This window comes from Vigna unguiculata, chromosome 6, assembly GCF_037176805.1.
Source record: "Vigna unguiculata cultivar grain cowpea cultivar isolate G323 ecotype 2 chromosome 6, ASM3717680v1, whole genome shotgun sequence".
Taxonomy (NCBI): Eukaryota; Viridiplantae; Streptophyta; class Magnoliopsida; order Fabales; family Fabaceae; genus Vigna; species Vigna unguiculata.
Genome location: NC_140797.1, coordinates 46,884,144 through 46,901,877, shown reverse-complemented (window position 1 = coordinate 46,901,877; position 17,734 = coordinate 46,884,144). Strand labels below are relative to the sequence as shown.

The 17,734-nt window shown below is 34.3% G+C and overlaps 3 protein-coding genes across 3 annotated transcripts; all 3 read left to right on the top strand.

Moving 5' to 3' along the window:
• The first annotated feature begins 976 nt into the window (after nt 1-976).
• LOC114187303 (Telomerase activating protein Est1) lies at nt 977-6,753 on the top strand. The gene is made up of 6 exons (XM_085674749.1): nt 977-1,271; nt 2,649-2,744; nt 2,828-3,430; nt 3,527-3,649; nt 3,766-3,968; nt 4,415-6,753. Exons 2-6 carry the CDS (start codon nt 2,685-2,687, stop codon nt 6,174-6,176), a joined length of 2,751 nt encoding a protein of 916 aa, XP_085530875.1. The 5' UTR covers nt 977-1,271; nt 2,649-2,684; the 3' UTR covers nt 6,177-6,753.
• A 3,460-nt stretch (nt 6,754-10,213) lies between these two features.
• On the top strand, nt 10,214-12,319 carry LOC114186695 (small ribosomal subunit protein eS6-like). The gene is made up of 6 exons (XM_028074669.2): nt 10,214-10,353; nt 10,436-10,500; nt 10,600-10,657; nt 10,758-10,866; nt 11,144-11,416; nt 11,910-12,319. The coding sequence occupies exons 1-6, from the start codon at nt 10,348-10,350 to the stop codon at nt 12,146-12,148; spliced, it is 750 nt and encodes a 249-aa protein (XP_027930470.1). The 5' UTR covers nt 10,214-10,347; the 3' UTR covers nt 12,149-12,319.
• Nucleotides 12,320-14,937: 2,618 nt separating this feature from the next.
• Nucleotides 14,938-16,132, top strand: LOC114187445 (uncharacterized). Its single transcript, XM_028075705.2, has 2 exons — nt 14,938-15,161; nt 15,406-16,132. The coding sequence occupies exons 1-2, from the start codon at nt 15,039-15,041 to the stop codon at nt 16,003-16,005; spliced, it is 723 nt and encodes a 240-aa protein (XP_027931506.2). The 5' UTR covers nt 14,938-15,038; the 3' UTR covers nt 16,006-16,132.
• Nucleotides 16,133-17,734: the final 1,602 nt, after the last annotated feature.

Genomic DNA, 17,734 nt, shown 5'->3' with positions numbered 1-17,734 from the left:
TATTAAAAATTATAACATTTATTAAATTTTAACCAACAAATAAGATGTGAAATTCACCAAAACTAAGTTGTGACGTGAGACTTGGGATTCAGCCAGTGGCATAAAGACATTGTTCTGTTTTTGAGAGGTTCTGAAAATTGAATTGAATGCATGACCTCCCAACTACCCTTCAACACACCCAATCCATCATGCACACCTGTGCAGTCAAGCCTCTGTCATATCCCCCTCAAAATCAGATTATTCAAACTGTCACAATAAAATATAAAACTTTTAAAATGATTATGAACAATTAACAAAAGAATTGCCCAAATATTCCTATATGAACTTTTAATACAAAATTTTGCAAATGTTTTGGAGTGAAGTAACTATTCATATATAGGGTTTAGGAAATTAAAATTTCGAAAGTAAAATTGAATAAACGAATCAGGATGATTGTCCCGTTTTTTAACGTTTTCATGTTATTTGTCACTTTTAGATATAAATCCGAATAGTGATGTGTTGTATCGTTCCAGAGCCTTCTCTGTCTCTTGTCTCTGCTTTGGTAGAAAGTTTGTCAGTGAAGATATCGAGATTTTAAAGTAGTTATCACTGTGTCCTCCCAGACTCAAAATTTTCATCCATGAGGTGAGGAACAATTTTTCTAATTGAATTTTTGCACTGCTACAAAGATATTATGTTATTTTAATTAAATTATTCCTAAAAATCACAAAATTTAGAAAAAAAAAACAAACCTTTTTTATTCAATTTACTCTTGGCGCTGAATTGGTGTTCTGATTAAATTCTGTATGTAAGAAAGTGTGATGATGGGTTTTATTTCTGTTATTGACCTTGGATTAGTCATTGTGATGTGTCCCTACTAGGCACACACACAGATGATTTATCCTCGTTCAGACAGTGATCCTTCATATTTTAGTCATAAAAATAGATGATGATGATGATAAAGCACTTTATTTTATTCGATTTACATATTTCTTTACCATTAGAAAAAAGCTATATCAAAATCCTGAATATGGTTAAGATTGTTGTCTTGTATTCAGTCTCCTCATCATAATCCCACCTTTTACTTTGTCTATTTCACAACTGAAACCCCTACTAGTGGTCCAATTCTTCTTGCTTCTTGCTTCTTCCTTTCTCCGCTTAAATCTTCCTCTTTTTCTCTTTCTCTCTCTCTTGTTCTTGCTTTCACTGATTTCGGATCGCTTTCTGCTTCATTTCATGCCGCTAGCTTACTGCAGTTACAAATGTTCAGTAACGACTTTCCTCTTCATTTGGTAATCTTTGTTTTCTCTAAATTCTTATCCTTCATTTTCGTACTTGCTTATCACCTTAAAGAATAGCAAACTCTGTCTTTTTTTTTTTTTCTTTCGTTTTGGTTTTGTTTATGCTGTGTCTATTTTCGTTGATGTGGGTTTTACTTCTTGGTCTTTTTTTTTTTTTGCGTTATTTAGGGTTGTGGTGGCAACTCTTGTTTGCCCCTTGTGTTGCGTTTTGATGCGTTGTATGGATATTGGGATGTTAGCAAACTGCTACGCAAGTCTGATTGATACGTTACTCCTAAAAAAGCTCATATTGAGTTATTTGGTTTTCTCTATATCCTCTTTTCTCAATTATGGCTATATCGCTTCCTGAATTATTTCATATGTACTTATCCACAAAGATGATGATGATTTTTCTCAAATAAGGTCACTGTCGTTCCTCTCTTAAGAAGTCGTCTGCACAGATCACAGCACAACCTTTGAGTTAGATATTGTATTTAGGGATGCGTGTTTTCCATGAATGGAAAAGGTACTTGGCCTCTTGATACCATGTGCTTAATTGTCTGTTATTCTTTTTGTCGCTTTGATATCCCTTAAAATATGGGGTGGAAAATTCAAGGGCCAGTCCCTTTTCCTTTTTTTTTTTTTCCTTTTCTTCATATTGCGCAATCTTGAATTTTTCTTTCTGACTCAAAAAGATGCAAAACTAACCTCTGTCTTGAGTTTGCTGTCGTTTTACACATTTTCTCAGTCATTGAAAAGTTGTTGCTGCTTATTCAAATACTCGCATATTTTGCTTGGTGTTGAAATGAGAGGAATATTAGGGGACAAGATATTAGTTCAGAAATACAAAATCCTTTTTTCGGGTAAAAGGAGTGTCAAATAAGATAAAATAAAGATATTTCTGCTAATTAGTGGTATTGAAATCAAATGCCTTTTATTTTCACGATTTAAAGAACTTGCTATGTGACAAAAGTATGCTTTATGTAATGGTAGTCATAGTATTGCATTAAACAACTAGGAGCAATTGCGTCTATGCGGTCATTCCCTTATTGGTTGCATTGACCACTCATTCATCTACAAAAGTTCATCCATGTTTTGACTTCCATGTTAGTTGTAGAATCCATTAAAAAGTCCTTCGATTCTTTGAACAGAGCACAAAAGCTCTGTTCTCTGTGCAGACACCACACAAACTGGAAATTAAAATTTTAGCCTTGGAATTGAATTTCATATTGTGATTCTGGTGGTGGTACCTATATTTAGTGTATAAACTGTTAGCTATGTTGAAATCGAATATTTTTATACTTATTTTTTGCGTTAATTTTTAAAATTTCCCCCTATCCTTGTACCAAGAATGAAACAACTAATAGGCCCTGATTTCGCTACAAGCAGATGCGTCATCTTTGAAGGAATTTTTTAGTTTGAACCATGACAAGTAATCTATCCCTTTCTCCCGGAATTCATAAAGAAGATAAGGTTCTCTCAGAGGTGACTTTCCAAAACTAGAATTCTTTGTTATGCTTTGGGCTTGGGAAATTTGATTTAATTGATATCAGTTAACTTTTGTACAGGTTGCGAATTATGAAAAGCAGTTGTGGGCATTCATGCATTCTAAAGGACTTTTGCACTCTGATACTCAAGACTTGTACCGCAAGGTTCGGTCTGGTTATGAGATCAAAATCTTGAGTGATCTCATGCTTTCAGAACTTCAGGATGTTGAATATTCTCTGTGGAAGCTGCACTATAAGCATATTGATGAGTTTCGCAAAGTAATAAAGAAAAGCTCTGGTAACGTGGAGAGAAAAATATCAGGGAGGCCTCAAAATCATGTTGTGAATAGAGAAAATGATAGTCATTTAAAGCTATTTAAGATATTTCTGACAGAAGCTATTGAGTTTTACCAAACTTTGATTGTCAAACTCAGAAAACATTTTGGAGTCCCCGTGGAGGCTTTGTTTTATAAAAAGGGTTGGAATTATGCTTCTGTCGAACCAGATGTGATGCAGAAATGCCAGTATTTGTGTCATCGCTGCCTAGTTTGTATGGGGGATCTCTCCAGGTATAAGCAACAATGTGAAAACCCAGATATTCAACATCATAATTGGTCGGTTGCTGCCACACATTATTTGGAAGCGACAAGGATTTGGCCAGACAGTGGTAACCCACAAAATCAGGTAATCATTCATACCTATTGCAGTGTTGCAAGAGAAACTTTATCTTCTATTTGTCAGTCTTTTTTATCAAATGGTGGTAATCTTGTTCATTTGCAGTTGGCTGTACTGGCAACATATATTGGTGATGAATTTCTTGCTCTCTACCACTGTATAAGAAGTTTAGCAGTTAAACAACCTTTTCCTGATGCCTGGAACAACCTTATCTTGTTATTTGAAAAGGTAATACGACATTTAGGCTCTTTAATGCAATGCTATTTATTTTATCCGTATGCTTAATGTTTCTAAGCATCTTATACTTTCATCTCCTCAAGTGTCTGTCTCTATTGATATTACAGAACAGATCATCTCCTCTGGAGTTTGTTACTAGCGAAGTCTCTGTAGATTTCATGAAACCTTTTTGCAGAATTGGTGAAGAGACCAAGGTGCAAGGCAAAGACGATAGCTCAAACTGCAACAAGTTTGAAGGCAAAAATAACCATTTTACAAAATTATGGTCACTTATCGTTAGAACAATGAGTTTCTTCTTCATATCGTCAAGGTATATCTTGGATTCATTTTATTTTGTTTACAACTTTTCTTGGCATATGTTATCTTACCTTTTTACAGTTTCAAATTTTTTATTTTTGTCAATGAATCGTGCATATTTTCCATATTTCTTCTTGAACAAGTCTGCTGAGTTCACAGTCAATAACTAATTCATCGTGGATACTGTTTATGTTGTGAACATCATATTTAAAGGTTTTCAACATCAAAAGCAATATACCGATTATAAGTTTCTAAATACACTGGTAATATCTGCATGCATTATAATTAAAAGGGAGAAAATAGAATAAAAGTAATTTCGTAGTCGGCTGTAGAAAATATCTAAAAATCTAGATGCTCTTCTGAATTATGTGTTGGGTCAGAGGTTAATATAGATTCATGTGTACATTTAGTTCCTTTTGTGTGTGTTTTTCTGTTGTTTACCGTTGTTTACTTAATCAGTTTGGAGGAATTCTCTATCGCATTGGCATCAACAATTGGAGGGTTGGATAAAATGATGGAGCTAGAAGACAGAGAACTAAAGACCTTGTTGGAATCCTATAGTCAAATGGACTTAGCCAGAAGAGGTCCTTTCCGAGCCATACAAGCAGTTTCTATTATCATATTCTCGCTCACAAATCTACTTGGAAAAAGTGAATCTGAACACAAGGATGAAAGGCAGTTGATGCAGTTGGCATTAGCTGCTGCATTTAGCTTGATGGGACGTTTCATCGAAAGATGCCTAAAGGCTAGTTCTTTGAACCATTGCCCCTTGTTGCCATCAGTTCTTGTCTTTGTGGAGTGGTGCTCAAGCATAAATGACATAAGTGCAACCGATCAAAATAGTACAAGAGCTATTTCCTATTTTTTTTATGTGTTTGTTCAACTTCTGAATCAACTAAAGGATGATAGAAAAGAAACCAAAAAGCCTCTTGATAGATCTCCTCTGTGGGAGGATTATGAGTTGAGGGGCTTTATACCTATAGCTCATTCACATGTCTCATTGGGTTTCTGTGGTAATTGGGAACACTTAGACAACTTTGAAAGTGGAATTGAATTGCGCACTGAGCGCATCAGAGCAGCAGCAATAAAGATGGCTAGCAGATCAAATACTTGGCAGAAGTGGATTACATATGATAATTTAGGAAGTAAATTTCAAGTGGTTAGACCAGATGAAGATCATGACAAGGAAGAAACAAAAAATGCGGAGTCCAATAGCAATAACACAAAATTGGAAGAGCATAATCGGCAATCTGAAAAAGACACAGGAGGGCATGGTAAATGGGTTAGAGAGGATAATTCAAGCAGATCCAGCAGCAATGGAAAATCTTATGTGGTGGAAGAGGAGGAAGTTATTCTCTTCAGGCCTCTCACAAGGTATAATTCAGCACCATCACACCCCTCTAAGTCCACTGTTGACCAGATGTCACCAAAAGACAAGGACAACCAAAGCGTTCAGTCTAACGATTGTTTGCGCCGTGCTAGTTCTCTGCTTATGGCTCAAAACCCAGCTCAAACTCACAGTGATCCATGGGAATTCCATGACAGAATTTTGGATTTAAGGACTGACAGATCATTCAAACAACAAGAATCTTCAACAAAGGAATCAAATGCACACACTTTTTCTGAAACCCTAATCTCTGCAGGCCCTCCTTCTCTCAATGCTTGGGTGCTTGGTAGAGGAACCTTGAGCGATTACAAAAATAATGGAACAAATGACCTTGGTGGGCAAAGGCTGCAGCCAATTGAGGAAATAGCCTCTTCATCTTTGGTCAGTCTTTCCATCAATGCAACTGAAAATTCGGTCGCAAGTTCAGTGGACGAGTCTTCAATCTACCATTATTCCCCTTCTGCTACATATTCCCTTCCAGTGCCGTCTGCTCCATTACTTCCTGACAATGCTACGTGGTTTACGGATGCACAGTCTTCTTTATCTCCTCCATTGTTTCCAGACAACTCAGATTGGAGTTCTACTTATGTACCACGTGGATATGATCCTAGATTTTCTGTTCTTTCTAATGGATACCCATCACTTGGAAGAATGACGTCTTCAGAATGGCTGCGTTGGTATAGAGAGAACTACAAACCTGAAACGACCAACAATTACATGCTACCTACTCATTTGAATACTCCTGGTCCTGTAAATTTCCTCTATCATGATACTTACAGGTTTGATCAATTTGATAGTTGGAGCAACAACAACCCTTTGTCTTCTAACCAATGACTTAAATGTAGCCCCCAAGGCACCCACTATTGCAGCCTGGTTATTTATCTTATTCTGGTGATGATAAAACTAGTGTCTGCAACAATTTTCAAAAACCAAGCCGCAATGGATGTGGTGCAGTGACAAACCTGAGGAATGAGCCACAGTCTCTGCTAGATTGTCTGAAGGTGAAGGAATGGTGACTCCAGCTAGATCCTAATGTCAGAGGTGAAACTGGAACTTCTATCTGAAATTGCAACGTCTATCTGAAACTTTTGTTACAGGGACCATTTCAGTGGTGAAAAAGTTTTTGTGTAGTTTGTTTCTTTACCAAGCATATGTAAGTATATGATTCATGCATAGAGATGTTTCGGTCATTTGCTGAACGAATTGAGGAATCTCATACAGTAGATGAAGTATCCAACATTCAAGCTTTTATCTCGTGGAAATTCACAGTTGAATTTGTATTCATCTTTGCTAAGATATGCATGTAAAATATGTAGAGTAAGAATAGAAATATCTCATTCTTAGAAGTGGACACGTGATTTCTGAAAACAAGTTTACTAGCCGTGTTTGCTAATATATATGAGATTATGTACAGTGAGACGTAAATTATCGCTAGATATGTGATATTATGATGACAAATTTATGTTTGAGTACGTTATCCAAAAATTGTTGCTTAGGAAACTCATTTAAAAGTGGATTGTTATTCAAATTTATTCATTTTTGTGGCAATACAAACAAATTTTTGGAATGGGTGTAATTATTGTAGTGTAACCTCAACATGTTCCCACCTTTTATTTAGAATAAAATAAAATGTGTGCTTAATCTTTAGAATCTAGTACTTCCACCTATCATAATTCAAACTAGTTATCCTGTGACCTTTAGCTAATGATGTCGATGCACACGTACCATCATTCTGATGGCAAAGCACGTAGCATTTGTTTGTCGTTCCTTCGATTGATTGCATTATTTTTTTTATTAAATGTGTGTTACAATTATTAAATATTAATAATTTATGAAATTGAAATAAAATTAACAAAATTAAAATTATTATATTAAGAATGTAATTTTTTATAACAATGTTGTAATGATCCTGGGTATCCAAACTTTCTCTAAGTTTATACCTATTTTACATTTTTCAGACTTGTATTAATTATCCGGTTTTCTTGAAAGAACATCGTCGACTGTTATTTTGGAAAGTTAAGTCAATGAGCTCCCGTTACTATAAAGTTTGGTGCGATTCTAATGACTCTCGGTCACTCAGTTGATGTTGTGAGTTATAGTAAGCCAGAATGTTGGGTGTAACGTTAAAATCGCTATGTGCTCACATGATAGTGAGTTCACGGGTTAATGTTGGACGTTGGAAATCACCACTGGGTGAAAACATCAAAATGTTGGGCACTAATTTGTTATATTTAGAAACATTTTTTTTTTAACTTTAGTTCAGAGGACTGTAATTACATTTTATTTACTTATATTCATGCATATGCTAGAATTGTTAAAATGGATAACTTACTCCATCTAATTCAATTTATTACGAATTGGTCAGTGAATAAAAAAATTCGAACTTTGTTCGATCCATGGGCTGGTGGGTTAAACGGATTGGCTCACTAACTTACTTAATTAAAAAAATATAATATTTTTATTTATTTTTTCAGTCAAATTTAAATTATAATTTTGATAAAAATATAATAAACTTCGATACAATCTAAAAATACATTTCAAAAAGATGTTAAACTCCAAATACAAACCAAAATCACAAAATACAAATTATCAATGTGTTGGCTAAAAAAACTAATCTGGCCCAAATGCAAAGTTCAACTTAATAAAATAATACTTGTGTAATCCTTTATTTGCGGGTTGGTAAGTTAAACTGGTTCACCACAGATTCAACTTGAATGAGTCGGGTCAAAAATCAACTCATATTGAAATTTTGTACAAAATTTTTAACCCAACCTGATCTAAATCTGTGGTGAAGTAGATTGGCTCGCAGATTGCGACCCATCTACACAACTTTAGTATATGTTTTTTTTCTTGATTGACCAAGTTTGCTTAATATTATGGACTCTAGGCATAAAATTATTTTATTTTTAGGATTAGGAACATCAAAATAGATGTTATTCCTATTTATATATTTCTATAGTTTTATACAAATTTAAAAACATCACATAAAAGATAATAGTTTTGTAGTTAAATTTAAAATTATATTTAAGGATCAATATAAATATATTTTGTAGTTTCATTGGATAAATTTTTTGAAATTCTTTTAAAATATTAAGATATAAAGTAAGATTAATAGTAAATATAATATAAAACATATATTTTTTTACTAAAATATTATATGATTTTTTTATTATTATTTCAAACTTAAAATAAATTTAAAAAAAAAAAAACTTAAAATAGAGACTTTTAACTTAAGAAAAGAGCGAGAGAAGAATCAGTGACATTTTGAGAAAAATAGTCAAAAACAACTGTGTGATAACGAAGGAGGAATGGAAGAAAAAATAAATAAGGTTTAATTACTCGGATGGTACCCACTTTGGTAGGGGTGTGTCAATTTGGTACCCGCCGAAAAAAAAGTGTCAATTGCGTCCCCATTTTTGAAAAAGTGCATCAATCAGGTCCCTTTCAGAAAAAAATAATTAACGCCGTTAACGGCAGGACACGTGTCACTCTCACGTTTTTTTAATATTTTTTAATTTTTAATTTTAATTTTTTTAATTTTTTTTTTAATTTTTTTAATTTTTTTTTAAAAATTTTTTTGTAAATTTTTTTTGTTGCCACGTGTCAAGTCCCTATTTTGACACGTGGCAATGTCAGTGCCACGTGGCAAGATAATGCCACGTGTGACAACTGTTATTGTACTGATTTCAATTTAGTACCCATATACACCGGATTGTTTCAATTTAGTCCCCACTTTTGTGCCTTTAGTTCAATTTTATCCCAATTTTTTTAAATAATTGAAGAAGATTTTTAAGTCATTTTTTTATAAGATTAATACTAATTAAGTATAAATATTTTTACGAAATTAAGTACTCTGATATTTATATTAAAATTTAGTTGTACAAAAAATGTTATACTAATAGAACAATATAATCATCTACTTTTTTTTTCAAATTAAAACAATATTGTTTCTGTCCAATTCAAGACCAAATATATTATTTGTATAAATGTTATACTAATATTTTTTTATTAAAAAAAACTTTTTAGCATATTATGTTATTTTATATTATTAACCCATATCTTGTCCATGTATTCTTTGACCACTAAATTTTAAGATAAATATAAGTACTTAATTTTGTAAAAATATTTATACTTAATTAGTATTAATCTTATAAAAAAATGAATTAAAAAATATAATTCAATTATTAAAAAAAATTGGGACAAAATTGAACCAAAGGCACAAAAGTGGGGACTAAATTGAAACAATTAGGTATATATGGGTACTAAATTGAAATCAGTACAATAACAGTTATCACACGTGGCATTATCTTGCCACGTGGCACTGACATTGCCACGTGTCAAAACAGGGACTTGACACGTGGCAACAACAAAATTTTACAAAAAAAAAAAAATTAAAAAAAAATTAAAAAAATTAAAAATAAAATTAAAAAAAATAAAATTAAAAATTAAAAAATATTAAAAAAACGTGAGAGTGACACGTGTCCTGCCGTTAACGGCGTTAATTATTTTTTTCTGAAAGGGACCTGATTGATGCACTTTTTCAAAAGTGGGGACGCAATTGACACTTTTTTTTCGGCGGGTACCAAATTGACACACTCCTACCAAAGTGGGTATCATCCGAGTAATTAAACCAATAAATAATAAAGTATAGAAATATTTGAAATAATATTTTGAAAATTGGACCAATCATGAATTCAATTGAAGTACTAAGTTGATGCTGTACAGAGAGAAGTATTTGAAACAATGTTTTAATTATTAGACCAAATTATAATAGTAAAATAGTAAAAAAATTATAATCTACAAAACAGTATAAAGACAAAATTTGTGAAATTAAAAAAAAAGAAAACTAAACGTTAGATTTCGGGTCATGGGCTGGTCAGGCCCAATTATTTGATGAAGATAAACAAAGTCACCGCCACGCTCATAAGTCATAAACCCTAATTTCTTCTATCGTTTCACTCAGTTGCTGCGACGCTCACAGGGAGACTCGGAGCCAGGTTTCAAGATGAAGGTTTGTCTCTGAAACCCTAACCTGCTTGCTCATTTGATTTCTTCATTGGGTCTGAATTTTACAAACACACCTTCTTTTGCAGTTCAACATTGCGAATCCGACCACCGGTTGTCAGAAGAAGCTGGAGATCGATGACGACCAGAAGCTGTAATTTATTCTTTACCCATTGCATAATATTAGGAAGAAAAAAAATGATAAATGTCATAATTTTAGTTAGTGTTATGGTAATTTGGGTTTTAATCGCAGTCGAGCATTTTGGGACAAGAGGATCTCTCAAGAGGTTCTTGGTGATGCTTTGGGCGAGGTATGATTTTTGGATTCCGTCGATTGGTTGTTGCTTAGATTTCCTGATAAACTTTGATTAGTTATTAACCTATCATTCCTTTTTGTTTTGCTACTTTCAGGAATTCAAAGGCTATGTCTTTAAAATTACTGGAGGTTGTGACAAGCAAGGATTTCCAATGAAGCAAGGAGTGTTGACCCCTGGCCGTGTTCGTCTCCTTTTGCACAGAGGTCCGACTATTTAAAAATTCTTTTGTTTTGTTTGATTATAAATACGTCGGAACGAAAGCATTCTTTCATCTTATGTTCTATATTTCTCATGTTCTATATTTGGATATGGATATGTTCTGTAAATATTTTGTAAATCACTCCATTGTGTGTGAAATCATACATTTTTATTTAATAACTTCTGTAAATATCCGATATACTTGTTTCAGATATACTGATATTTTTGCAACATTCATTTGTGGTCTGATGTCAAATTTTATTTCATTGCTTACACGAGCAGGAACTCCTTGTTTCCGTGGATATGGAAGGCGCAATGGAGAGCGCAGGAGGAAGTCTGTTCGTGGGTGCATTGTCAGCCCAGACCTCTCTGTTCTGAATTTGGTAATTGTAAAGAAGGGTGACAGTGATTTACCAGGTCTGACCGATGTTGAGAAGCCAAGGATGAGGGGACCAAAGAGAGCTTCCAAAATTCGAAAGCTCTTCAACCTGTCTAAGGATGATGATGTGAGGAAGTATGTCAACACATATAGGAGAACTTTTACAACTAAAGCTGGTAATGTGTATTCTCTCTGCCACTGTTCTATGTAGCTATGTTGTTCTTGCGAATAAATTTCAAGCCTAACCCATTTATAACCTGTAATCTTTACTGCTGCCTTTTTTGTGCATCTAAGTTTGAATTTATCAATTTTGTTTGCTTGGTGGTGACTACATTAACAGAGCTATTCTGGTTGTATTACTTTTCAATTTGTACCTCTGTATTTTTGTTTGCTGCAATAATTTATCAATATTATCTATTCCTGGAGCTGTGTATAAAAGTGTTTTCTTGACATTATTCTTTCTGAAAAATCTAAAAAAAGTAGCGTGAACTTAAGAGATAAACTGCTATGAGTTGTCACTTCTCATTCTTTTGGATAAAAATATAAACCTTTGGTTTTTGCATATTTTGGTAGATTAATTTTGAACAGAGGGGCAATTTATATAGGAGATTATTTTTTGAGAAGATATAGAAGTTGTGGTTGTAACTGGTTTACATATTTTGGTTACAGGGAAAAAGGTGAGCAAGGCTCCAAAAATCCAACGACTGGTCACTCCCCTGACCCTGCAAAGAAAGAGAGCAAGGATCGCAGATAAGAAGAAGAGAATTGCCAAAGCAAAATCAGAGGCAGCGGAGTACCAGAAACTTCTCGCCTCCAGATTGAAGGAGCAGAGAGAACGCCGGAGTGAGAGCTTGGCTAAGAGAAGATCAAGACTTTCCAGTGCTACTAAACAAGCTGCCACAGCATAAGCTTCTTTGAGACAGATGAAGTTTAACCTTCGCTCTAGTTTTTGATAGTGTCATTTCATGATCCTTTTTTTGGGTATGTTTCTATTTTGCTATTCAAATACTTTTTCTTTTAATATTTCTTTTATGCATTGTTCGACAGTTTAATGGAGTTGATTTTTTGTTCCGGTGGAATTATTAATCTTTTGTTGATATTTATACTGCCATTTTTTCCCTCCCAACCAAATGCTTGTCGTTATGGTTTATGCGTTAATGAAGGTAAGAGGCTGCAAAAGGACTATAGGGTTTGAAAGTTTCTCTCAAAAGATTAGACTGTTGTCGTGCATGCTCTACATTAGTTTTCTTTTATGATCTTGTCATCTCGAGCATCTTAGTTTATTGACAACAGCAGGTCTAGTGGATTTTGTGATTTTTTGGAGGAAAGCGTGCAGATTCCGCTGTATTACTGAGAAAGGTAGTCTAGAAAAAACGTTTTAATCATGTCAAAGCGTAAAAAAGATAAGTGTAGGAAAGCCACTAAAATTATGAAGATTAATATTATCTTTCAATCAGAGCGAATTCGAGTAAACTCGTTAGATTTAGTTTGGTGGACGGTCTGACACTGAACTTTGCATTTAATTGGTATTTATTAATTTTTTATAATTTCAGCTCTTTCCCGACTCTTTGATTGTACTGTAGGTCTAGTGAAATTGAAATAAGCAGTTAATTTTTATTTATTTTTGGGTTAAATATGTTTTTGGTCCTTCAAGTTTGAGCGAAATTTGGGCTTAGTCCTTCATCAAAACTTTTGACCAATTTAGTCTTTCATCTTTCAAAATGCGTGAATTTAGTCCTTTTAACCAAATTTTGTTAAGTTTATCTGACATTTCAAGCGCATTTCATGATAGTATTTAAATTATTTATACTGTTTGACATATTTTTGCTTCAATGTTAACTTAAATACTATCATGAAATGCGCTTGAAACGTTAGATAAAATTAACAAAATTTGGTTAAAAGGACTAAATTCACGTATTTTGAAAGATGAAGGACTAAATTGGTTAAAAGTTTTGATGAGGGACTAATTCCAAATTTCGTTGAAACTTGAGGGACCAAAAACATATTTAACCCTTTATTTTTTTAATATTTATTAACCAACCAAGCAACTTACATGTTTTAAGACAACTTTAGTTAACATGTTTATTTTACTTTTTATCTTGTAAGCTGAAGTTAAATCAACTCTCGGTTAGGAGTGACAGACAATACGGGTCAACTCGGACTGTATTGGGTTTGATCGGAAGCCGAAAATGTGTTGGGCCTCGGTTGGGCCTTCAATTTTAAATAAGTTACAACTTGGAACCTCCGCAGGAACGTGGGTTGGCATGCTAGTTCTGATTTTATTTTTCTATAATTTGCATTTCGAGAACCAATTTGAGTTTTCTTTTTGCGCATGCCAAGCTCGCATAGCCATTAACACGTCACTTCTGCATTAATGTTCGGTGTAAACATGGTGTCTAGATTGTTGTCGTTCGTGGCACGACTAAATCGTTGTCGTGGATCGTTAACGACGTGGACTGAATGGTTCATCCTGCTTTAGTATCAATGAACGTGAGATGGACGAGGGGTAATGAGTATTTGAGATAAGAGTTGAGAAGAAAGAAAGAGACAAGTATATAAAGAGAGATGAATATCTGGTTTGGTAAAGGAGAGTGAGGTTTAAGATTGAGAGTGAGAAACGAAAAAAAGCGAAATGAGGAGAGGAGAGTTGATGCAACATTTGTGATGTTAGGATTTTTTTTATTAAACGGGTTGCGGGTTGGCCACCTTGGCTCACAGTTTGGCTCGACGGTTTATGGGTTTGGCATGTCGAGTTGATTTTGGGTTTGTTGGTTGAAAACACGGTCGCGATCCAACTTTTCAGGATAGGCCGATTCATCAGGTCTGATCCATTTTGACAATCTTATTATGGCTTGATCAACTTTGACATTATAAATATTTAACATAGAAAACAACATATGAATAATTATATTATATTTTTATTACTTGTTCCTCTATCCTTAAACATGATTTCAGAGAGTAGAGGTGATAATTGATTTATATTTCTTATTTCCAAAACAAAAGAGCGATTTACAAAAACTCATGTTCGAAGTTTAATCTTATCAGCTCAATTTTTAAAAAATATTCTCTTTGGTGTAATCTGTGTTTTCGAAATATTTATGGAATTGATTACTATTCTCATCACGCAACCTATGCTAATATTATTAAAATTTTGGTCTTAATCACCATCTTCATTTTGTTATATATTGTATTTATGTTTGTCCTTAATTCAAGAATTAAACAACCTAAATTACATTTAACTAAAATTGGGCCCATCTACGTAACAAGATTACTTATAATTTAAATTTACTTTTTTTTTATTTATTTATAGACTGAACTCGTCAACCTAATCAATTAGCCAAATCTCAAAATAATTTGGAGGTTATGCTTTCTTTACTGGATAAGATGATAGGATGAAGCATGAGTGAGAGAGTTACTATCTGTCTTTGTTATGAGCCTAGAATTGTTTTTGTGAAGATCATTGTAGTGGCTTCGAGTGACATATGAAATCGGCCAATAGATTTGATTCCCATTGTAAACGGTGGTCAACAAAAGATTGGCTCATTGGATTTACTCACTGAACTACTTACTTTCTTCACGTCATTCTTCAAACCAGCGACTGAAAACGTGGCAAGTTTCCAAGAACCGTGGCAGGAAAGAACACACATGGCAACCCTCTTCTTTGCCACCTTTTCTTTCCAACATGCAGGTTTCCCAAAAGGGTGTCACACCATTCTCTTTTTAAGCGGATAAAATTCTAGTACAAATGAAACCGAAGCAAGTAACAAAACCTTCTCAGAAAAACAAAGGAAAAAAGATATGGCAGCCATGTTTATAACCAGAACTACTCTCTTTCGCTTCTCAAAGTCTCTCCCTCACGCCCCTTACCTCTCCTTCAAACCCTCCAGGGTCACCTTCGCTTCCTCTCCCAACTCTTCAGAGGTAAGTCCATCACAATCGCAAATCTTTTTTTCTTTCCACTCTGCTATTTACGTTACAAACTTTACTTTCATCACAATGGCAAATGTTGTGAATATTGTTACAAAATTTGATACTTTTATGGTGTTAAACAAATTCTTAAAACATATAATTGAGTTGTTCAAAGATTTTCTTAAAACTTGAATTTGTTGATCAAGGGGTAGTTAAGTTAGGTTGAAAGACAAATTTGACGTTTATACATTTGCAGTGGAGAAATGCGTCAGAAGGAACGAGAGACGCAAGACGCAATTGGACATATGATTCTCCAGAGCCAAAGCGTAAGGCAGATGACGTGTCGGAGAGGGCGAAGGAAACGGCAAGAGAAGGCGTGGAGATGGCGAAGGATCAAGCGCGAGAAGCGAAAGACAGAACCAAAGAATACGCACAAGACGCGAAGGAGAAGACAATGGATGCAGCGGGGTCAGTGAGGGATAGCGCGGAGAATGCGAAAGAGAGGGCGAAAGAGTATGCGTACGAGACCAAAGAAAGTGCAAAGGACGCGGCGGGAACAGTGGCGGAGAAGGGTAAGGAGGGGGCGGAGAGGACGAAGCAGAAGACGGAGGAGGTGGCGGCATCGGCCGGAGAGACGCTGAAGAACGTGGGGGAGAAGGCGAAGCAGGGCGTGCAAGGGGCGTGGGACGCGGCGAAGGACACCACACACAAGATTAAGGAAACCTTGGTTGGGAAGGACGATGATGATAATGATGGTCATGGACATGGTGGTTTTGTTCTGAAGGATGATGACGATGATGTTTCAGGGTTGAAGAGAAGAGTTGGGAAGAGTTCTGATGAGAAGGGCTATTATTAGAGGATAAATGACTTAGTTTAATTGTGGTGCTGTATATGTATCAATATTAGTATGTTTGTTTGTATTGCTGCTTCTCAATGTGCTGATATATCCTCTTGGAATAAAACTTTACATGCATTCCATTTTATTTTTTTTTTTCAATTCTGAAGTGTGTGTTTCGAAGGAAATTTTTTGATGAAGAACTTATTGTTGGCGGGTTATAAACTATTAAAACCCACGAAGGCAATTGAAATCCATAATTCCTTATCGAACAATGCTGATGTATGCACCAAATCATCGAATTTATCAGAGCAAAAAGACAGTGTGTTTGGTTTATCATTCTCACATTTTCTCAAGTATACAAAAGGTGAGGAATAAATTGGTGAATTCAAACACATCTCATTCGTGTTTACGTTATCAGACTTTAAAATGAAAAGTTAATTGTACCTAGAAAACGTAAGAACGAATCATGAAAAAGCAAAAGGGGTGATGCTTTTAATAAAAGCGCAGAGATTAAAAGTGAGAACTTGACTTCTTAAGGTTATACTTTTGCAGTGAACTTATTTAATACAAAGCCCCAAGGTGTGTTAAAATCAGAATCCGACACAATTTACTGAGCACAATTTTTTATCCTTTTGGGTCAAATTGAAACGAGTATGTCTTTTAAGGCTCATTCAATAGTCTAATTACTGGAAGTACAGGAGAAGGTTTGGATGGTTTGGATGGGGGTGCAGGGAGAAGCCCATGTCTGCGATGGCTTGGGCCAAATTATAATTCCATGGCCCACATGCTCCTTCGTTTGAAGGACATCATACTTACCAAAGGACCAAAGACTTCACCTTCTCCTTAAGGCCTAGTTTTGGACTGAAAACAAATAATTGTATAAAACTAAGATTTTTAAATAAGCTCAGAATGATCTTAACTACTCTTATCATAACCTCAATGAATTGTGAGTTTTGATGGCGTAGTGTACGGTAGGTTATCTGGGACCACGAATTGAAGATCTAAGAATTTAGAGGGTTAAAAAAACGAAGATAATTTTTTTTGGAAGAAATGATTAATTATATTTAGACATGGAAAGAGAAGAGAGAAGGGTGTAGGAGCAGTTGTAACCCCTCTATCACGCATGGTCAGCAACATCTTGGTTGATTGCATCATCACGTGACTCCTGGCATTTGCATATATAGTTTAGTTCAGATTAGAGTTGTCAGAAGTGGACCATGAAGGTTAGTGAAATCATAAATTATTTATTTATAAGGTAAGAAGTAACAACATCTTTTGCCACTGCCCACCCATCTCATGTCACCACACTATCACTTTTCCTGTCCAAGGATATATGCTCCATAGTTTCTTCTAAACATAATATAAACATTTTCACTTCGACCAATTACTACTAAATAAATTTATTGTAAAATGCAATAAATATATCATTCATATAGTTTGTTTTTCAATGTATACATGAAATATTTACTTTTTCAATATTTACTTTTTTATGTAATATATTTTCACTTTTTATTTTGGATATGATCATAATATATGTATAAATGTAACATGACCAGATTAATATTCTCAATAACAAAATTAAAAAAGAAGAAAAAAAAAGAATAGTAAAAGGTTAAAAATATAGTTGATTGATTCATTAAATTTGTTCAGGTTAAAATAAAATAAATCAAAGCTAAAAAATTCATTGAGTTTGTTTGAAATATCAAACTCATGATGAATTAATCCGGTGTACCCATATTGAGAAGGA

Bases quoted from the DNA above. Each gene is read 5' to 3' on its own strand.
- LOC114187303 (XM_085674749.1), top strand. From the start codon at position 2,685: ATGACAAGTAATCTATCCCTTTCTCCCGGAATTCATAAAGAAGATAAG. The intron at 3,431-3,526 runs GTAATCATTCAT...GTTCATTTGCAG, and splicing joins GTGGTAACCCACAAAATCAG to TTGGCTGTACTGGCAACATA. The intron at 3,969-4,414 runs GTATATCTTGGA...TTACTTAATCAG, and splicing joins TTCTTCTTCATATCGTCAAG to TTTGGAGGAATTCTCTATCG.
- LOC114186695 (XM_028074669.2), top strand. The intron at 10,501-10,599 runs GTAATTTATTCT...TTTTAATCGCAG, and splicing joins ATCGATGACGACCAGAAGCT to TCGAGCATTTTGGGACAAGA. The intron at 10,867-11,143 runs GTCCGACTATTT...TTACACGAGCAG, and splicing joins TCGTCTCCTTTTGCACAGAG to GAACTCCTTGTTTCCGTGGA.
- LOC114187445 (XM_028075705.2), top strand. From the start codon at position 15,039: ATGGCAGCCATGTTTATAACCAGAACTACTCTCTTTCGCTTCTCAAAG. The intron at 15,162-15,405 runs GTAAGTCCATCA...ATACATTTGCAG, and splicing joins CCTCTCCCAACTCTTCAGAG to TGGAGAAATGCGTCAGAAGG.